The sequence below is a fragment of the Vombatus ursinus genome, unplaced genomic scaffold (assembly GCF_900497805.2).
Source record: "Vombatus ursinus unplaced genomic scaffold, bare-nosed wombat genome assembly UNPS02014959.1, whole genome shotgun sequence".
Classification (NCBI taxonomy): Eukaryota; Metazoa; Chordata; class Mammalia; order Diprotodontia; family Vombatidae; genus Vombatus; species Vombatus ursinus.
Window position 1 is genome coordinate 4,327,925 of NW_020954737.1, and position 17,758 is coordinate 4,345,682.

General features: G+C 36.1%; 1 protein-coding gene across 1 annotated transcript in view; it reads right to left on the minus strand.

Moving 5' to 3' along the window:
- HACD2 (3-hydroxyacyl-CoA dehydratase 2) overlaps nt 1-17,758 on the minus strand; it is a 96,078-nt gene that overhangs the window by 32,846 nt on the left and 45,474 nt on the right. The window contains exon 4 of the mRNA XM_027845130.1: nt 13,869-13,957. Coding sequence (XP_027700931.1) covers nt 13,869-13,957 — 89 coding nt within the window. The remainder of the gene's footprint in view (nt 1-13,868; nt 13,958-17,758) is intronic.

Genomic DNA, 17,758 nt, shown 5'->3' on the forward strand with positions numbered 1-17,758 from the left:
GAGTGAAAGGGAGAGGTGGGTGCAGGAGGGCTGAGGCTGCCACCCTCTTGTCCCATGTCAGACCGCTAAAAGAGCACCAATTCCTTGAACCAGAGAGGTACTCAATCTGATAACCCAAGCCCAAAGCACTTCTCACCACTACCCTATGATGTATTTTCAACTGGTTACCTCTTGGCCTAGTAAAAAGATTTTTCTCTTACCAAGCTTCTCAGCCAATTATTATTTTTTTACTTTGATTATTGTTCTTAAAATAGTTCACCTACCATTATAACACTAACTTCCTCTTCCAGTCTTCATCACTCACAGCAGATTCTCTCTCAATGCCTCTTTTCTTCCATGAAAGGAAAGATCTGCCTCACAGGTTTTTGTCACAGAGATAGTAGCAAAAAAGCAAAAATAACACGCTGCGTCTTCCTCTTCTTAAAGGCCAAGACAGCACACGTAAACTATGAAAATCCTAACAAGCTCCTCAACCAGTTTCATAGATCATATTAAGCAAAAAGGCCACCATGCAACTATGACTTTAAACCTAGACCAGGGGAAGGACACCTCTGCAAGCACGTCATGCAGGCTATAGTTGACTCGAGGCTTGACCTTATCTGGTGGGGAGCAAGCACCCTAGGAAATTATATTGTTCAGGCTCCAGCCACTACATTCCATAGTGCAACTTTCCCCACTGAGGGCTACTGTGGTTATACCATTCAGAGCAGAGCTTCTGAGGGGTTAACAGTAATTAGCCAGAATTTCTGAGGGTAATAACTCCTGAAGCCTAAGGATATAACAAGCAGTTTTCATCTATTAACACTCACCTTAAAACCTACTTAAACCTAACTGTCTGGAAAAAGCACTGGGTTTGGAATGTGAGGACGTGGGCTTATTACATCCCACATTGACTTCCGTAACCTCAGGAAAGACCACTGGGTCTCACTTTCTTCGTCTGTAAAATGAGGGGGTTGGACTAGAAGACTTTTAAGGTTCCTTTTAGCTCTAAATTTGTGGCTGCTTCTTCTTTCTCTCCATTAAATCAAATTCTCTCCTCCCTTCACTTCATCCCTGTGTCCTTTCTCTGACGTGGTGGTCTGTACCTCCTCACAGCTTTGATTTCTCTTTCTTCCTTCTTCTCTCTTCCACCATATTTTCTCATTTTCAACTGTCTTTTTTACTTTATGAAACCTACTTGATCTTTTATATTTGATGTACTGAGTAAAATTTAATGTTCTTTGCTCTGATTTTTTGAGAGAAAAATATACATTAAATTGAGTTATTTTTTATTTTTCTGTGGCCCTTGACTGATTTTCCTCTAGGTTAATGGCCCTCACCGGACAAAAGATTTCTCAGCCCTGATCTGTCTGAACATACCAAACGAAAAACCAAAGAGAAATACAATTTTTAAAATGCTACTCACTGGTATGATTATGATGAAAGTAGCCAAAGCAAATATGGTAACATGAGAATATAAAGTTTTTGTCCTGTTAAATAAAAGTTACTTTTTTGAGCAATCTGAAAAAAGCCAGGATTTTTAATAATGCGTAAATATTGAATGCATCAAACTTAAAAGAGTTAGACTTCTTTCTAAAATGTTAAGGACATCCTCAGCATGCAGTCACACATCAATTTATATCTTACACAATCCAGAAGTACACGAAAGTTTCATTTCAGCCTTGAAAGGGGCTCTTTTGTGCAGACTGTTCTCTGGAAAACATAGATCACTCAGCAATAATCTTTTGGACAGTATATCTATCTTCTGCACTCAGATCAATATAGAAAAGAGTTTCTTTTGCTGGGAAAGAAAGTTATATAATCTCCTTTTCTGCAGAAATTTAATCATAAAGACATACATTGCCCTAGAATGGCAGTTTTCAAATCCCCCCACCCTCACCCCTCCCACCAGAAGAATAAAAGACAACCTCTAGAAACCCTGTCTTATCCTAAGGATTTTCAATAAGCCCATTTACCCCATTGTGTTTGCCGCCTAAGATAATTATTAGAAGGCTGGATGAGAATTCAAATATCCTTATCAAGATGCTTTGCTTCCATAGTGTGAGTGCTTTCTTTTAGCCTACTCTAGGAGAAGATTCTAGAATAAGTTACTTACACCCCAATTTCTATGCAGATAAAGAATTAGTTTGACAAGGGAGCAGCTAATTTAACAGGCAGGCCCTCCCACAGACCAGAGGCATTCAAATGTATATTAGCTGATGCTACGAAAAAATGCCAAACATGTATTGTGGAATGCACCTGCTTAAAATGAGTTTATCTGTGTTCACTTTTCTTAGCTTGGATGAAATATTTTACCAAAGCTCACGACGCATGAAAATCAGATGACTTTTACTGAGTGAAACTGAAAACTTGCTCTAAAAAAAGAATTAATAATCTTGCCTCTATTTCTACAACATCTTTTAACTCATAAAACAGAATGTAAAATTCAACCAGGTATTTACTGAAAAATTTTATTTTAGTGGAGCCTACACAGAGGGTACGTTATATACTTTGAAAAAAAAATCACTGGTATCTTTTAATTATATCTAACATAATATATAATTATAATATATAACAAGATATATATGTGTATATATAGGTATGTCTATTTATCTATCCTTTCCCCCTCCCCTAGAAGATTATAAATGTTTTTAAAAGATGAAGCATATATAGGATACCTACTTAACGTCTACATCTTACACTACCATTTGTAATGGAAAACTTAGGCTGAACCCTAGTAATGGTTTCCCAAAGCAATGGTTTGAAGAGGATCTCTATAACAAATTTAACAAAGGATACTAGCTTTTATCCCTTGATTCTTTAAAATAACAAAATATCCCAACAGATACTCCTTAGTTTTAAATATTGCTAAAGTATCGCTGGGTATCAACAAATGATAAACACTGATGAGGAAAATGTTGGTAACTAAAAGATGTGCTCCTGTCCTGTTACCATGTAGTACCAAAACTCTCAACTATAAAAGCCAATTTGAGGCTACTGAGGAAGGCGAGCTTGAGTGTCACAATTTAACTCACTGACCAGCTAACTGGCAGAATAATCCTGTGATAAGGGTTTTTATTTCCAAGTACTAATAAATTGGTGACATAATTATAGAAGTGATGCCTGAAATAATTTTGGTTCCCAGATAACAGCTATCATAACCTTTTTGCTTATTTAGCAAACTACTATTTTAAATTTAAGATAACAATATCTTTCCCTTCTACCTTGCATTCTTTGCTATGGCTATCTACTGATGTCTATAGTCATGCTAAAAAGTCAAAGGTTTTTGTAAATGAAAGAACCACAAATAACCAGGTTCAATTCTGAACAAAATTTCCAACTATTTGTAATTGGCAGTAACATGTATGTCACATAAGCTGAAGCAGTATTACAGAAAAATTACATGACTCAATAGAAAAATACTTAATAACACATCTGTTAACTTAATAGGACACATTCTGAGGACAAACTTCTTCGTTAGACATTTCTACCAAAAGTAGAAATAATAGAGACAGAGGGATGCTTCACAAGATGTTATATAAGGGGGCTTATAATACAAAAATATAATTAAATGCAAAAAAAAAATATCCTATGCTTTGAAAACAAAATCAGGGTGTCTTGGGGTCAGAGGAGAGGCTTTAGGGCAAGAAGGTGTTTGACCTATACTGGAATAGGAAAGGGACAGAAAGTAGGATCTAGCGGAAGATCAACCTACTCTTGAGCAGAATGAGCTCCAGGTTCTATGGGAAGGCAGTGACAAAGAGACTTACACTTATCAGATGCCAGCAGCTTCTGGGAATAGACTTTCTATAGCTATAGTCAGATCAGCCCCCAGCTAATCCACCTTAAGGATTCATCTAGCTGTGTCTCATAGCAATGCTTAGGTTTACCAGGATATTATCAGTGATGAAATAATAAGATTTTTTTCCATCCTCAAGAAGAGTACTAATTTTAGAAGCAAAGATGATGTAAATCCACCTACCAGAATAGTTTAAGTAGAGAGTAAGGGACTGAGTAGAGTACAATGGAGAACTCTGAATATTCAGTCCCTAAGGGAAAAACTAATATTTAGAATATATCCAACTCCATTATCCTTACAAAATGAGGCAATGGGGTGAGCATGAAATAGGCTGAAATCAGAGTTAGATGACTTCAGTTCTAGATCAGGCTTTTCACTAACTATATAATCCAAGGTCTCTGTTTCTTCATCTGCAAAATGGGGATAGCAGCTGTCTTATCTCTCAAACAGGGATGTTGGAAGGACCAAGAGAACTTTGTATATGTGTGAAATGTGTGGCACATGCAGAGAAAAACAAATGTCTACTGTGTGATAGAAGCAATGGGTAATTGTAGAAGATGTGGCTGCTAAACCAGGCAGACCAAAAAACAGAATGAAAGCCTGGTATGTACACAAGTTGTTCAGAACTTGGTAAAGAAAAACCTTTATAAGTAGAACTACTGGAGTTTGGATAGGTAGATTCCCAAACTTCTTACTTTTACCAGGCACATAAGAAAACTTTAAAGAAGGAAAAATGAGAAATGTTTGTTTTTTTAATAGGTATCAGACGGTAGGTGGGAAGAACGGAAAATACAAGAAGGAAAATGGAAAGAAAGTAGAGACTATATCATAGCCTATAAGGCTGAGGAGGAGAAAGAGGGCATGAGAAGAAAAAGACTTCATGGAGGACATATCATAAGACTCTACTTTATAAGGGATGAGCCCAGAAAGAGATTAAATGATAGGGATGGGAATTCTGATTATTAATTCATTTGTTCACGTACTTATGAGGTAAATCTACAATAATGTTGAAAAATGCATGCAAAGTCAGGGAAGTGGGACCAGAAATAATAACTGAAATTTAAGACAGTTCTTTGAAGTTTGCAAAGCAATTTACATATACTCTTTCATTCAAGCCTCATAATAATCCCTTTTACAGATAAGGGACCTCAGGCTCAGAGGAGTAAAGTAACTTGTCAAAGGTCACAGTGATTATAAGCAACAGTGACAAAATCTGAACACAGTCTTCCTAGTCCCATCTGTCTACTAGGCCAAATTATCTTGAGTAGAACTAAAAGAATTTATATGCAATAAAGATAAGAGGTCAAGACATGTTACATGAAAGTTATTATCTTTTCTTATCATTCTGTTTGTTAATAGCCATAACTAATTTCTCAAATGCTAGATAATTAGGCAAATACATGGAGATGTAAACAAGTTGCTGTTAAGAGTGATTTTCAAAAACCTAAGAAGGATGGTAAAATCCTACTCCATTTTCAAGGTGCCAGAGGGTGGTAAATGTTAGAAGTTACATTAAAAAAAGATCAGTAAGTAAAGAGACAAAAACTTAAAAAAAAAAATATTCAAAGATAAAAAAAAATGATCCATGGATAATAAAGAGGATTTTTTAAATTTTTAATTTTTTTTTAAGTTTTCAACATTCACTTTTATAAGATTTTGAATTCCAAATTTTTCTCCCTCCCCTCTCCCCTCCTTAAGACAGCAAGCAATCTGATACAGGTTATACATGTACAACCACATTAATCATATTTCTACATTAATCATAGTGAAAGAAGAATCAGAATAAAAGGGAAAAACCACAAGAAAGAAAAAACATAATAAGTGAAAACAGTATGCTTCAATCTGTATTCAGACTCCATAGCTCTTTCTCTGGATGTGGATAGCATTTTCCATCATGAGTACAGACAGATTTTTTTTGAGGTATTAGAAAGTAAGGGACTAAGTGGATACAATGCAGAACTTTGAAAGTTCAGTCCTTAGTGAAAGTCAAAGAACAAATGAGAGAAGTCTGTATATATAAGTCAAGACAATGAAGAAAAAGAAGGTCAAACAAGAAGAAAGTCATTAGGCTATAAAAATGTGCATACCCTTTGACCCAGCAATACCACTTCTAGGGCTGTGTCCCAAAGAGCTCATACAAATGGGAAAAGGACCTACATGTACAAAAACATTTATAGCAGCTGTTTGTGTGGTGGCAAAAAATTGGAAATTGAGGAGATGCCTATCCATTGGGGAACGGCCAAACAAGTCGTGGTATATGAAGGTAATGGAATACTACTGTGCTGTAAGAAATGATGAGCAGGTGGACTTCAGAAAAAACTGGAAAGACATATATGAACTGATGCTGAATGAAATGAGTAGAACCAGGAGAACACTGTACACAGTAACAGCCACATTGTGCTATGACTAACTTTGATAGACTTAGCTCTTCTCAGCAATGCAAGGATCTAAGACATCTCCAAAAGTCTCATGATGGAAAATGCTATCCACATCCAGAGAAAGAACTATGAAGTCTGAATGAAGATTGAAGCATACTATTTGCTCTTTTTTTTTCTTCTGTTTTGTTTTGTTTCTTCTTTCTTATGGTTCCTCCTATTGGTTCTAATTCTTCTTTACAACATCCCTAATGTGAAAATATGTTTAATAGGAATGTATATGTAGAGCCTATATCAGATTGCATGCCATCTTGGGGAGAGGCAGGGAGAGTGGGGGAGAAATTTTACAACTCAAAAGCTTATGGAAGTGGATGCTGAAAACTAAAAATAATTAATTAATTTTAAAAAAAGAGTAAAGGTACTAGGTAGAGAGATCATGAAGCATGTAAGTAGCAAAAAGAAATGGGGGTGGGTTTAATGGATTAAAAGCAAATTAAAATGGCATTAAAAGCTTCCAAAAATAAAGCCATTCTTTACTGAATTCTTTACTGTTTCAGGAGCACGTCTTCCAGAAAAAGACAAGAATGTGGACTAAAATCAGTGTACCAATCAATAGAATAAACAAATAATTTAACTGCAAACATCACTGCTCCAAAAGTAAACAGCATGACTATACTGCTCAACTGGGGAAGTACTTCACAGTGTGATAGCCTCAGATAATTAGTAACTATTTATCAAGTACTTACCATGAGCCAGGCACTGGGTAATGAGTTATATAAGAATTTTAAAGACTCTCTGAGCAAACACTGGTTGCTCAGATTCAGTGAAATATTAGTAAAAGGTAATATGACAGATTGGCAAAGATGACAAAAACAGAAAATGGTAATTGCCAAAGAGACTGTGAAAAAATGAGCACATTAATAATCCACTTTCAGTGGAGCTATGAATTAGCCCAATCAATCTGAAAAGTAATTTGGAAATATGCCCTTCAACATCACTAAACTGCTTATTTTCTTTGACCCAGGAATGCCACTACTAGGCTTAGCAGAGATCAACGAAAGAGGAAAGGCACCATATAGACAAAAATATCTCTAGCAACTTTTTGCTATAGCAAAGAAATGGAAACTAAAAGGAATGCTCATCGACTGAGGAAAGCCTGAAGAAAGTATGGTATGAATGGAACAGATTACTATCGTACTATAAAAAATTATAAAATTTATAGCTTCAGAGAAAACTGGGAATATTTATATGAACTGATGCAGAATGAAGTGAGCAGAAGCAAGAGAAAAAGGTATTTAATAACAATATCCTAAAGAAAAAACCATCTTTGAAAGACTTAAGAACTCTGATCAATGTAATTATCAAACACAATTCCAGAGAACTGATAAAGCATGCTACCCACCTATTGAAAGTGAAGTGATAGCCTCAAAATGTAGAATAAGATGTGTTTTGCAAACAGCCAACGTGGGAATTTCTTTTGCTTGGCTATGCATTTTTGTTATAAGGCTTTTCTTTTTTTTCCAATGGGGGGGGAGAGGAAGATGTAGATATGAGAAGGAAGAAAGGACGGAAAAAAATGAAGGAAACTGATGTATTTTTTTAAAGGCAAAGAAAAGAACAGAACAAAGGCCAAAAAGAGTCACAGATAAACGGGATAGCTTTGAAAGGTTCATGTTGAACTTATTATATATTTTTAAAAAGCAAGCAATAGAGAAGAAAGATTCACAGTTTCTTGTACAATCTTTTTTTGTTGTTGTTGTTCTACTAGGCATATGGAAATATTAATTTTATTCAGAATTTCATAAGTTCAGAATTTTTTAAAATATTAACAACTAAAGAAAGGTAATGTGATCAATACAAGAACAAAGACTTTATTAATGACATTTACAAAAAGAAACAGGGAAGATAAAGAAACTAGAGGCCAATGACACTGCTAAATCTTGATTATAACATTTTTCTTAGAATCACAGAATATTAGTATTTAGCAATCACCTAGGACAAACCTCTCATTTTACAGATGAAGAAACTGAAGACCAGGGTTAAATGACCTGACCAAAGTTACACACTAAGTTAATGTTAGAGCCAGGATTACAACTCATGTCAACTCATAGCCAAATATTCTTTCCGTTACAACAAACTATCCTGCTTTAAAAACAAAAACAAAAATACTGGGAAGACCAACAAAAAGCTTAATAGACAAGAAATCATAAAAAGGCAAAATATAATCAACTAGTGAATTTATACTAAGAATCATCAGGGAATATTCCAAAGGAGGAAGGGAAGTATTATTAAAATTTTTGATCAAGCCATGAAAAGATATAATATGCCAGAGAAACTGCTAAAATATAAAGTGAACAAAGAGATTGATTTTCACAAGCCACACAAGCAATCTATATTTTATAGTCACACAACATATACACAAGAAACAGTAATTGGTAGAGTGCTGACTTGGGGATCAGGAAGACTGAGGTTCAAATCCTACCTCTTATACTTAAAAGCTCTGTGACCATGAACAAGTCCTTAATTTAACTTCTCAGTCGTATCTTCCTCATCTGCAAAATGAGGATAACTACCACATAAGACTGTCATGGAGTGTAAATGAGAAAATATACGTAATGTGCTTTGTAAATATCAAATAAACATCAGTTGTGGTTACTATTGTAATATGGAGTCATCATATGGGGTATTAAGGAGCGTCCCTTCACTCTGCGGGCAAGGTGGAAAAAACAAAGGGGGATGAAGCAAGGCTGCCTATAGTTTACTTTACTGTATACACAGTCTATACTTCTCATAGGAACATGTGTGTTAATTTGAGGAAAGTCCAATGGAAAAATGGGGGTGGTGATAGGCTGAATCAAGTCATAGGTAGACATTACCACATTGGCAACATCAGAAGGATACTGTATTTATAATGCATAAAGATAATATGCTATAATAAAATCCAATTGGATAAATAACCTAGATATTTAAAAAATCCAAATTATGAAAAAAGTAAAGATAAAGAAATAATATTTTTCTTACTTGTGGAAAAGAGAAAAAAATTTATCAACTGAATAAATGGAAAAAATTGTTGGAGATGAAATTCATTTAATTCTGTAAAAGGGGAAATGGTTTTACAAAACGTAAAGTAATGTATCCAAAATAAAAGAAACAGATAGGGGGAAGGGACTTCGTGATAACTTTATTTGGTGAAAATCTGACTTTTAGAATCTGTAAGAAATTGCAACAATTTATAAAAGTAATGCTCATTTTTAATGGAGAAAATGATCAAAGAATATGAAAATAAAAATTAGAATGTTCTCATTGAGTATGACTGTTTTAAAAAGGCACCAAAATTTTATAAATACCTAAGATTAGAAGGGAATAGAATAAATATTTTTATTATTATTTTATTAAGTTTCAGGTTTTTCATTGAAATGTAAATAGAGGATTTAATGGTTTTATATGGCATTTTATTCCTTATTTTATTTGACTGTATTTGTTGATATTGTTATTGCATTTAAAATAGTTTTATGTAAAGACTGTAACAAAAGCTGGAGCAAGAGTGAACAAAATGTGCAACATCAATGAAGTTTTTAAAAGGTAGATATAAAAATAAAGGATGGGTCTATGAGAATTTTGGTATACACTTCAGAAGGGAAGATTTTTCAAGAAGACACTGGGAAATGAAAATAAAGAAAGAGGAAAAGAAAGTTAGTATGTGGGAATTCAGGCAGGATTATACCAGAACAAGGAACTAATAAAGTAGTTTCTGAAGCCAATTTTCTTAAGCATTAGTTATGTATGGTTCCTACCAACAGAGATCTTTCCTATGGTAACATGGAGCAAGAAGACCATTATAAAAGAAAGGCTTCATATTTGCTGTTAGAAAAAAGAAAGGTGGGTGTGATGAGTACAGAATTGTTTATACCTCTATATTTTAGCATTAAGGTGGAACAGATAATTTTAATTAGAAAACAAATTTCTATTTTCATCTGTCCATGCTGAAATGTTGGTGGGAAATGCAGGCACTATTGATGATGAAAAGTTCATCTGAAAAAATGCAACTTGTGAAAAGGAGGGGGTGAATGAAAAAGATTTTAGAACGGAGGATCAACACTAAGAGCTGAAGAAAAAAATCAGGAAAAACATATACTATACCCAGAAAATTAATTTATGGAGTTCAAGATAGAGAGATTAGACATAGATTGCAGTGGTTACATAGATTAGAAGAACTAGGTCAAACATGAAACTGCACATAGAATGCTTTATATAACAAACTGCTTATTAAAGCCAAAATAACACCTGTCCAAGAGAATAGCAGAAGGAAGAGGAGATCTGGCCAAACTTTTGTCTTTGGAAGCACTACAATAAAAGACAAGAGGTAGCTGGCCAAGGGGTAATGAGGGGTAAGATGGCAGCAAAAAGGAAAGGGAAAAGGGAAAGAACAAAGACTTCTGGTATGGCCAGAATGCTAAAGAAGAGTCAGAAGAACTGCATGGAAGGATAAGACACATCATGGAAAAGGAGAAAAAGGAACAGATGGAAGGAAAACAAAGGCAACTGAAATGTGCAGTGTTCTCATGAGATGGATACATGATCCTCCTGGTTTGTTTAGTAAGGAGAAACTAATTGTAAATATGTAAGTATGACTAATATGTAAATACCTTTTATAAAACTTGGAGCCTGGAATGAGAATGTCTTAAAGAGCTCTTTGAAAAAAATGCAGCTAGACCAATGTGAGGCATCATTATGACTGAAGATAAATAACTGCTAAAAAATAAATCCATAGACAATCTAGAAACTTTGCTCACCAAGTATTGTCCTGCAGGCTCACTGGTCAGATTGGGGCCCTGAATTCTGTCCCTTCCTCTTCTGCCCACACCCTCTGGTGGTGATGTTGGGCACGCATCACTGATAACACTGCAGAGTTAGTCCCAGATAATTAATGATTGTCTATACTAGACAAGTTGGGTAAATATGCTTCTTTTTGTTTTCCATTTGAACTTGGGATTTCACATGAGGGAACTTGCTCACCAGCTATATCTCGGGCTGATACGCACGGACAGACACTTACTGAGTTGAACAGGGCACTAAGAAAGTTAACTGTTTTGTCCAGCGTCACAGAGTCAATGTGTGTCGTAAGTGAGACTTGAACTTGTGTCTTCCTGACTGCAAGGTGAGCTCTCTATTAATGATACCTCTCATGTACAAACAACAGATTAACACTAGCACAGGGAACAATATTCAGCCTTCAAGGACATGCCCATAAAAACCATGTCATCATTTAATTTTTTCATCTGTAAAATGAGGGGCTTTAGCTAGATGAATCAGGTTAGATTTTTAGAGCCTATTAACTAGTGGAAAATGGTAAAGAATACTGAAATGTGTTACTGCTAAAAAGAACTGACAGGTCATTCTGAGTGTGAGAAAAGAAAACTATGACTCAAAAGGAGGTTAGGAGAGGGTGAAACTAGATGACAATATGGAAGAAGACTATCAGAAAATGACAGGTACAAAAGATTTCCAAATTAAAGGGAAAAACCAAGTACGAAAATATTTAGCAAAATGTGTACATCTATACTGATATCAATGTGAAAATGTGAAACTCTCTTATTTTAATATTTTATGTTTTTGTCAATTACATATAAAAACAATTTTTAATATTCATTTTTTTTAAAATTTTGAGTTCCAGATTCTCTCCTCCCCCAAGATAGTAAGCAATTTGATACAGGTTATATAAAACATGAAACTTCTACATGAGAACATCTGCTATTGGGGTCCCTTGCTTATTTTTCTCCAACTGGGGATTCCTTTGTATTATTTTTACTATGCATGTAGAAACACAAAATTGTTTAATGCTATTCTTGCACTTCAAAAGTTTAGGTATCTTTGGGTGGTGAGATAGTATCAGTTTTCTTTTTAAAATGAAAGGATTGTGAACATGCAAATTCCACATGACTAACAAAATATTAATTTAATCAATTTAGGTGAAAACTCATTAGCTACAGTGTAAAAATAAAAATTGTCAGACTAAATCTGGGATGATGGAATGTTTTGACAAAAAATTTGATAACCATATCATAGAGAAAACATGAGAATTTGGATAGGATGCATTCTGAGTTCCAATAATATTCAATAATATTGGCTCTTAGTCATTGGAATGAGTGGAAAGACCACGTACGTATAGCTATAGATTAAAACTGGCCAACTGGCTGGGGAGGGGAGGCTATCTAGTTAACATGTAAAGAAGCAGAGAATACATTCATCAATTATAACTTTTGCAAAGATTATTGGGTACATTTTAATCTTAAAGATCTGTAGTTTTTAATGCGTCAAATACATCTGTGAACCTGAACGTCAGAGCATTAACTAGGACTTTTTGTACCATGGGCACGTACTACAAACTGTGCCTGGGGCAAGAGGCAAAACAAAAAACAAAAACCCAACCCAGCTTTAGTCATGAGGGATGAAGAGGCTTACATATTGCCCTACAGTGAAAGTTCAGAGACTGTCTTCCACCTCACAAAATGGGCCATGTGGTAGCTTCCTTATTTAACTAATTATTTTTGGTAATCAAGTATAAAAGCCAGTTGTTTCTTCAGGCAAGTAAAATCAAGTAGCAACATCTCCATCAAGTCAGCTTGATTGCTGGGAGGCTGGAGTGGTAGCAACTTATGCAACAAGCAGATAGATGCTTTGGAAATGGGACGAAAAAGACAGTTTGAAGATACACCTTCCTCTCCCACTTCAAAAGATCACATTATGCTCGAAAGGACCTCAGGAATCATTTAGTCTAGACTTAAACCTCTTAGACCACCTTTGTCCAACTTCCTCATTTCACAGAAGAGGCAAGAGGCCCGGAGTCGGTGTCAAAGAAAGTCAGCTAGGTTGTTGAAATCTGGCTCTTCTCAGGGGCACTAGACCAGCAGGCCCTAGTTTTGTGACTCAGGAAAAGCAGCTAAGCAGGAGAGGGGGACGCTTGGTTCTTCCAGAGGTACCCTGCCACCCTCTATTCTTACTCCCTCTCTGGACTCTACTCTGTGACAAATATGAGCTAGGGCAGGCAGAGCTTTAAGACAGAGACAAAAACCTCAGTTGAGAGGTAGCCATGATTCCAGGAAGACCCCAGGGGCTGAGAAGTTGTCTCCTTTCCCTCACTTCAGGCTTTCCTGTCTCTAGGGAGGCATCCTCTCCTCACTTCCTCAGCCTCTGTTACAAAGGTATTGACACTGAAGGGACCCCCTTGTTGAACCATGGCCGCATCTTCCTCCCCATTCCTAGGCTGGATTAGAACTCCAATTATAGCTCTGGTAGTGTGGGAGTAAAGTTAAGCTGCTCTTAGCCCAGTGAGGTTCAGGAGCTAACGACTTCATTCTACTCCTAGCCTTCTTGGGTTGTTCTCTGAGCCTAGAGCCTAATGGTGCTGAAAGCAAGCAAGAGTAAGGAAAAATGCCCAACACACATTGTCCACATTATCTTGAGGATCTTCACTATAGGACTTTAACATTTGAAATGTATCTAATAATCTGTAAGAATATTGCATTTTGAAGCCCATTCCTCCACAAAAGTAAAGTTTCTCCAGTGAATGTGAAAATTAGTCAAATGATGCTGATATTAGTTGGAATTCAATCTTTAGCCATAACACACATATATGAAAAAGAAAGACAGAAAAACGGGAGTTTTTGTCTAATTACTAGTCTTATTATATTTCATCCTATGATTTAAACACTTACCTCTTTGACACTGTGTGTTACTGCCCATATTAGAAAAACTCTTGACATCACCTGGAAAGAAGTCAGGACTACAGAAGAGGGAACAATTCCTGAAAAATATTTTAGTATTGGTAAATTCACTGATTTGAATATCTAGTACTTCATAAAACAATTGAACACATTCCAAATTTAGTATTTAGAGCTAAATAGTATTTTAAGGTCCCTGACAAAAGAAATTGTAAGTGTCAACATTTTGCCACAAAATGTTTCTTTACTCAGAAACTATGTGAAGTTACAAATCATATAAACTAAGCACCTTTACTCCAAATATAAAGCACAATCTACAGAAACAAGACTTAAGGAAAAAAAAAAAGCTTTTCAAATAATCAATGAGAAAATCCCCATAAGAAACTTTTAATGTGTTGTTGTTTTTTTCATCTAGGTAGAAAAACAAACTATCATTTAACCATCAAGACGGATGACAGAGGAGAAGGTATGAGAATGTACCTTCCTCCCTTCTTTGAAGAGATTGAGGGGGAGGGCAGGGTGGTGTTAGGGGAACAGGGAAGGAACACTATATATGTGCTGGTAACTTTAATGTACTGGTTTTGTTCCTTTTTTTTTCACCTTTGATATAAGGAATGACTCTCTGGATGGGGAAAGTGTGAGAAAAATAAAGGCAATATAGAAACAAAAGACAATTAAAATTGTACTTAAAAGTGGAAACAGCATTTGAAGGTGTCACATTAATCTCAAAGTCACTCCGTAGACCTCAAAACCCCTTCTTCTTTTGTCTAGTGAGATGTGAGATCAGTATGTACATGGACAGTTCCATTTTTGTCTTTCTGTCCTCTGGGACCTATAGTGCTATGTGGCATTCAGTGGTTGATGAAGTACTACTTCATAAAATGTGTGTTTTATGTATTTTGACAGGTACTCCTACTCTAAACATCTGTCTTTAATTTCCTGACAACAAATCTACTTACCATTTTCTTGGACATGCCTCTCTCTGTGAGCTTTTTGTATATGGTCCCTTGTGCCCTGTAAAGCCCTCTGAACCATCCTACCCTATCCTTCTCTGCCTTCAAAACTAACCTTATTCAGGGAGTATATTCAGATTGAGCCAAACCTTAGTCATTTTCTTGGACAATATTGAATAAACACTGAAATCCTTACTCCTCATCTCTCTCTTTTCAGATGTTAATCAAAGAATTCATTTCAACAAGTTTCTATTAAGAACTATGTGCCAAAAATTATGTTTGGCACTGGGGATTCCAAGACAAAAAGGAAAAAGATCCTGCCTTCAAGGAACTTACATTGTCCTGGGAAGAAACAATAAACATACAGACAGATACAAGATACATACAGAGTAATATGGAGGGTGGGGCAGGCCACGCAATAACAATTGGGAAATTAGGAAATGCCTTAAGCTCAAACTTGAAGCTAGAGATTTCAAGAAAAAGGGATAACTTTCCATGCATGGAAGACAACTTGGCCAAAGGCATGGATGGATGGAGGACCAGCAAGTAAGCTAGTTTGGCTGGAATGCATTACATGAAAAGAACTGATGTGAGCTCAATTTGGAAAAAAAGGCTGAAGCCAGAATAGGAAGGGCTTTAGGAGCTTCAATTTTATCCTAGAAAGAAGAGGAAGACAAAATCTTCTTGAGCAGGGGAGGAACACAGTCAGACATGTACTTCAGGAATATGCTAGCAGCAGAGAGGAAGATGGATTAGAGAGAGGAGAGAGTGAAGGCTGGAGATCAATTAGAAGACCGCTCCAATAGTCTAGGCAAAAAAGGAATGGAAGCCTACACTAGGCTCACTGATTATATATTACGTGTGAGAGTTAGTCTCATCTCTCTACTATACTCTAAGCCCCATTAGAGACAGAACTATTTGTTATCTGAGCTTTCTCTTCCAGGACCAATTATAGAGCTTAGGATAAAATAGGTGTTTAAAACAAAGTTGTGCAAACACTGTATCATGCAAACAGCAATTAACAGTTATGCTTCATGATGTGAATTTGATTTCTTGGTGTCAAATATGAAGCCTGGGCAAGTGTGGCAGTATTATTGCAAGTGTGGCAGTATTATTACAAATGTGACCTTGGACAGATCTCAACATCTCTGGCTCTTGGTTTCCTCATCTATCAAAGAAAGGGTTTAGTTCTATGTGTTTATAAAAAATTCTGTATTGGTAGCGGCTTACCCGAACTGTGGGCAGAGAGTTTAGGAAGAAATCAACAGTGTGTGACAGGCAATTTTGCAAACAGAACTACAAAGTGACAATACACCACAGGGAACAAACACAACAAATTTTCCTATCATTTTTCAGCTACTGGGGAGATACACGTAAAGACATCCTGACAACAAGCTGACTGGGGACACAGGGCCCCCATTTCCCTTTTGCAGAAGCTATTATCCCAACGTTTAACAGATGGGAAAGCAAGGCTACACTTACTCAGGTGGCAGGGACATTTGAAAGTTACTTTGTAATTGCAAAAATCTAGTGTGCTACTCTTAGATTTGCCTGACAAATTTGTAGAGTAAGGACTCTGTTGTGATTTGCCCCCCTTTGTGGATTTGTCCACAAAAGAAATACAAAACTTTTGCAGAGCTATAGTTCTGCATGTTCCTATTTTACATTTTCCTGTTTATGCTTTCCCACATTTTACATTTCTGTCCATTTGCCACATTAGGTCATAAGTAGGGTCTATATACTTTGCAATTTCCTGAAGCAACTATGTACTACACAGTTTAGGGTGCTGGGCTTGGACAGGAAGTTAAGGATCACAGTAAAAGAAGAAAAACAACAGAAAAGGAGAGGTCAGAGAAAGTAAACAGAATACACAGTCAAAAGTAACATTCTAAAAAGTCAATTAACTCAGCACATATACATGGGGCAATAAGGCAAAGACCTATGGTCTTATCTCATGTTACTCCCTTCCACAACATTAGGGTCCAGCTGCCCTTAGTGATAGGCTCTCAAAATAAGACACATCCTTAGAGATCAGAAATTAAAGAATTAAAAGTTATAACTCGACAAATATTTCTTACAATTCATGGTAAAAGGACACTGAGCTATCCAAGTTGGGGTAGCGGCCTCACCCCAAACAGCAAACTTGGAAGCTAGGGACAATTTTTAAAATACTGATCAAGTATGCAAAGGAAACCTAAAGGGAGAGATTCTATGCTCTCATTTGTTCAGAATTAAAAGGAGTACTGTATTCTCTCCATTCTTCCATCCTGCCTCCCCCTCCCAAAAAAAAGGTTAATAAATTGGATAATACTATCCCAAATCTACTATCCCAGAAACAGCAGTCTTTAGCTGGCACTGAAGAGGATGATATGAGAACTCCTCATTGGCAAAAAAAAAAACCCAAAAGAAGCCCAAACTCCTAGGTTCTCCCTCCCTCCTCATATCCTTCCTTAATGTCATTTGTCACCGTACTTGCATCAAGCAGCTCCTTTTCTCCTTTCTGAGGACTAGAAAAGCAGATCACCAAACTTGGAAATCGTATGGGCAGTAGGAGCCAATAAGCTTTAAGTCAGGGCCTAACAGTACCTGAGGTATATGGGTTTTGTGACAACTATTTCAACAAGAGGCCTGCCTCCTTCTTTCCTTCTGGTGTCATAGCTATATTTTAGATGGCTTGAGGTTGTTTGACATCGGAGCTATGGTAAATATGGATCTATTTATGAAGTAAATATCAACCAGATTCTAATGATTTTCTCTCTGCAGATGATAAATAACATTATTCAAAAAGATAAGAACTGTAAAATATCTGGAACAAAACTACAAGAACCTACACTGTTACTCCTAGGTTCTTTTATGTGACAGCAATTTTCCCCTAATCCCTGTATTATTATTAATTAGCATTTCTATGGCAACTTAAGCTTGGGAGCTGTT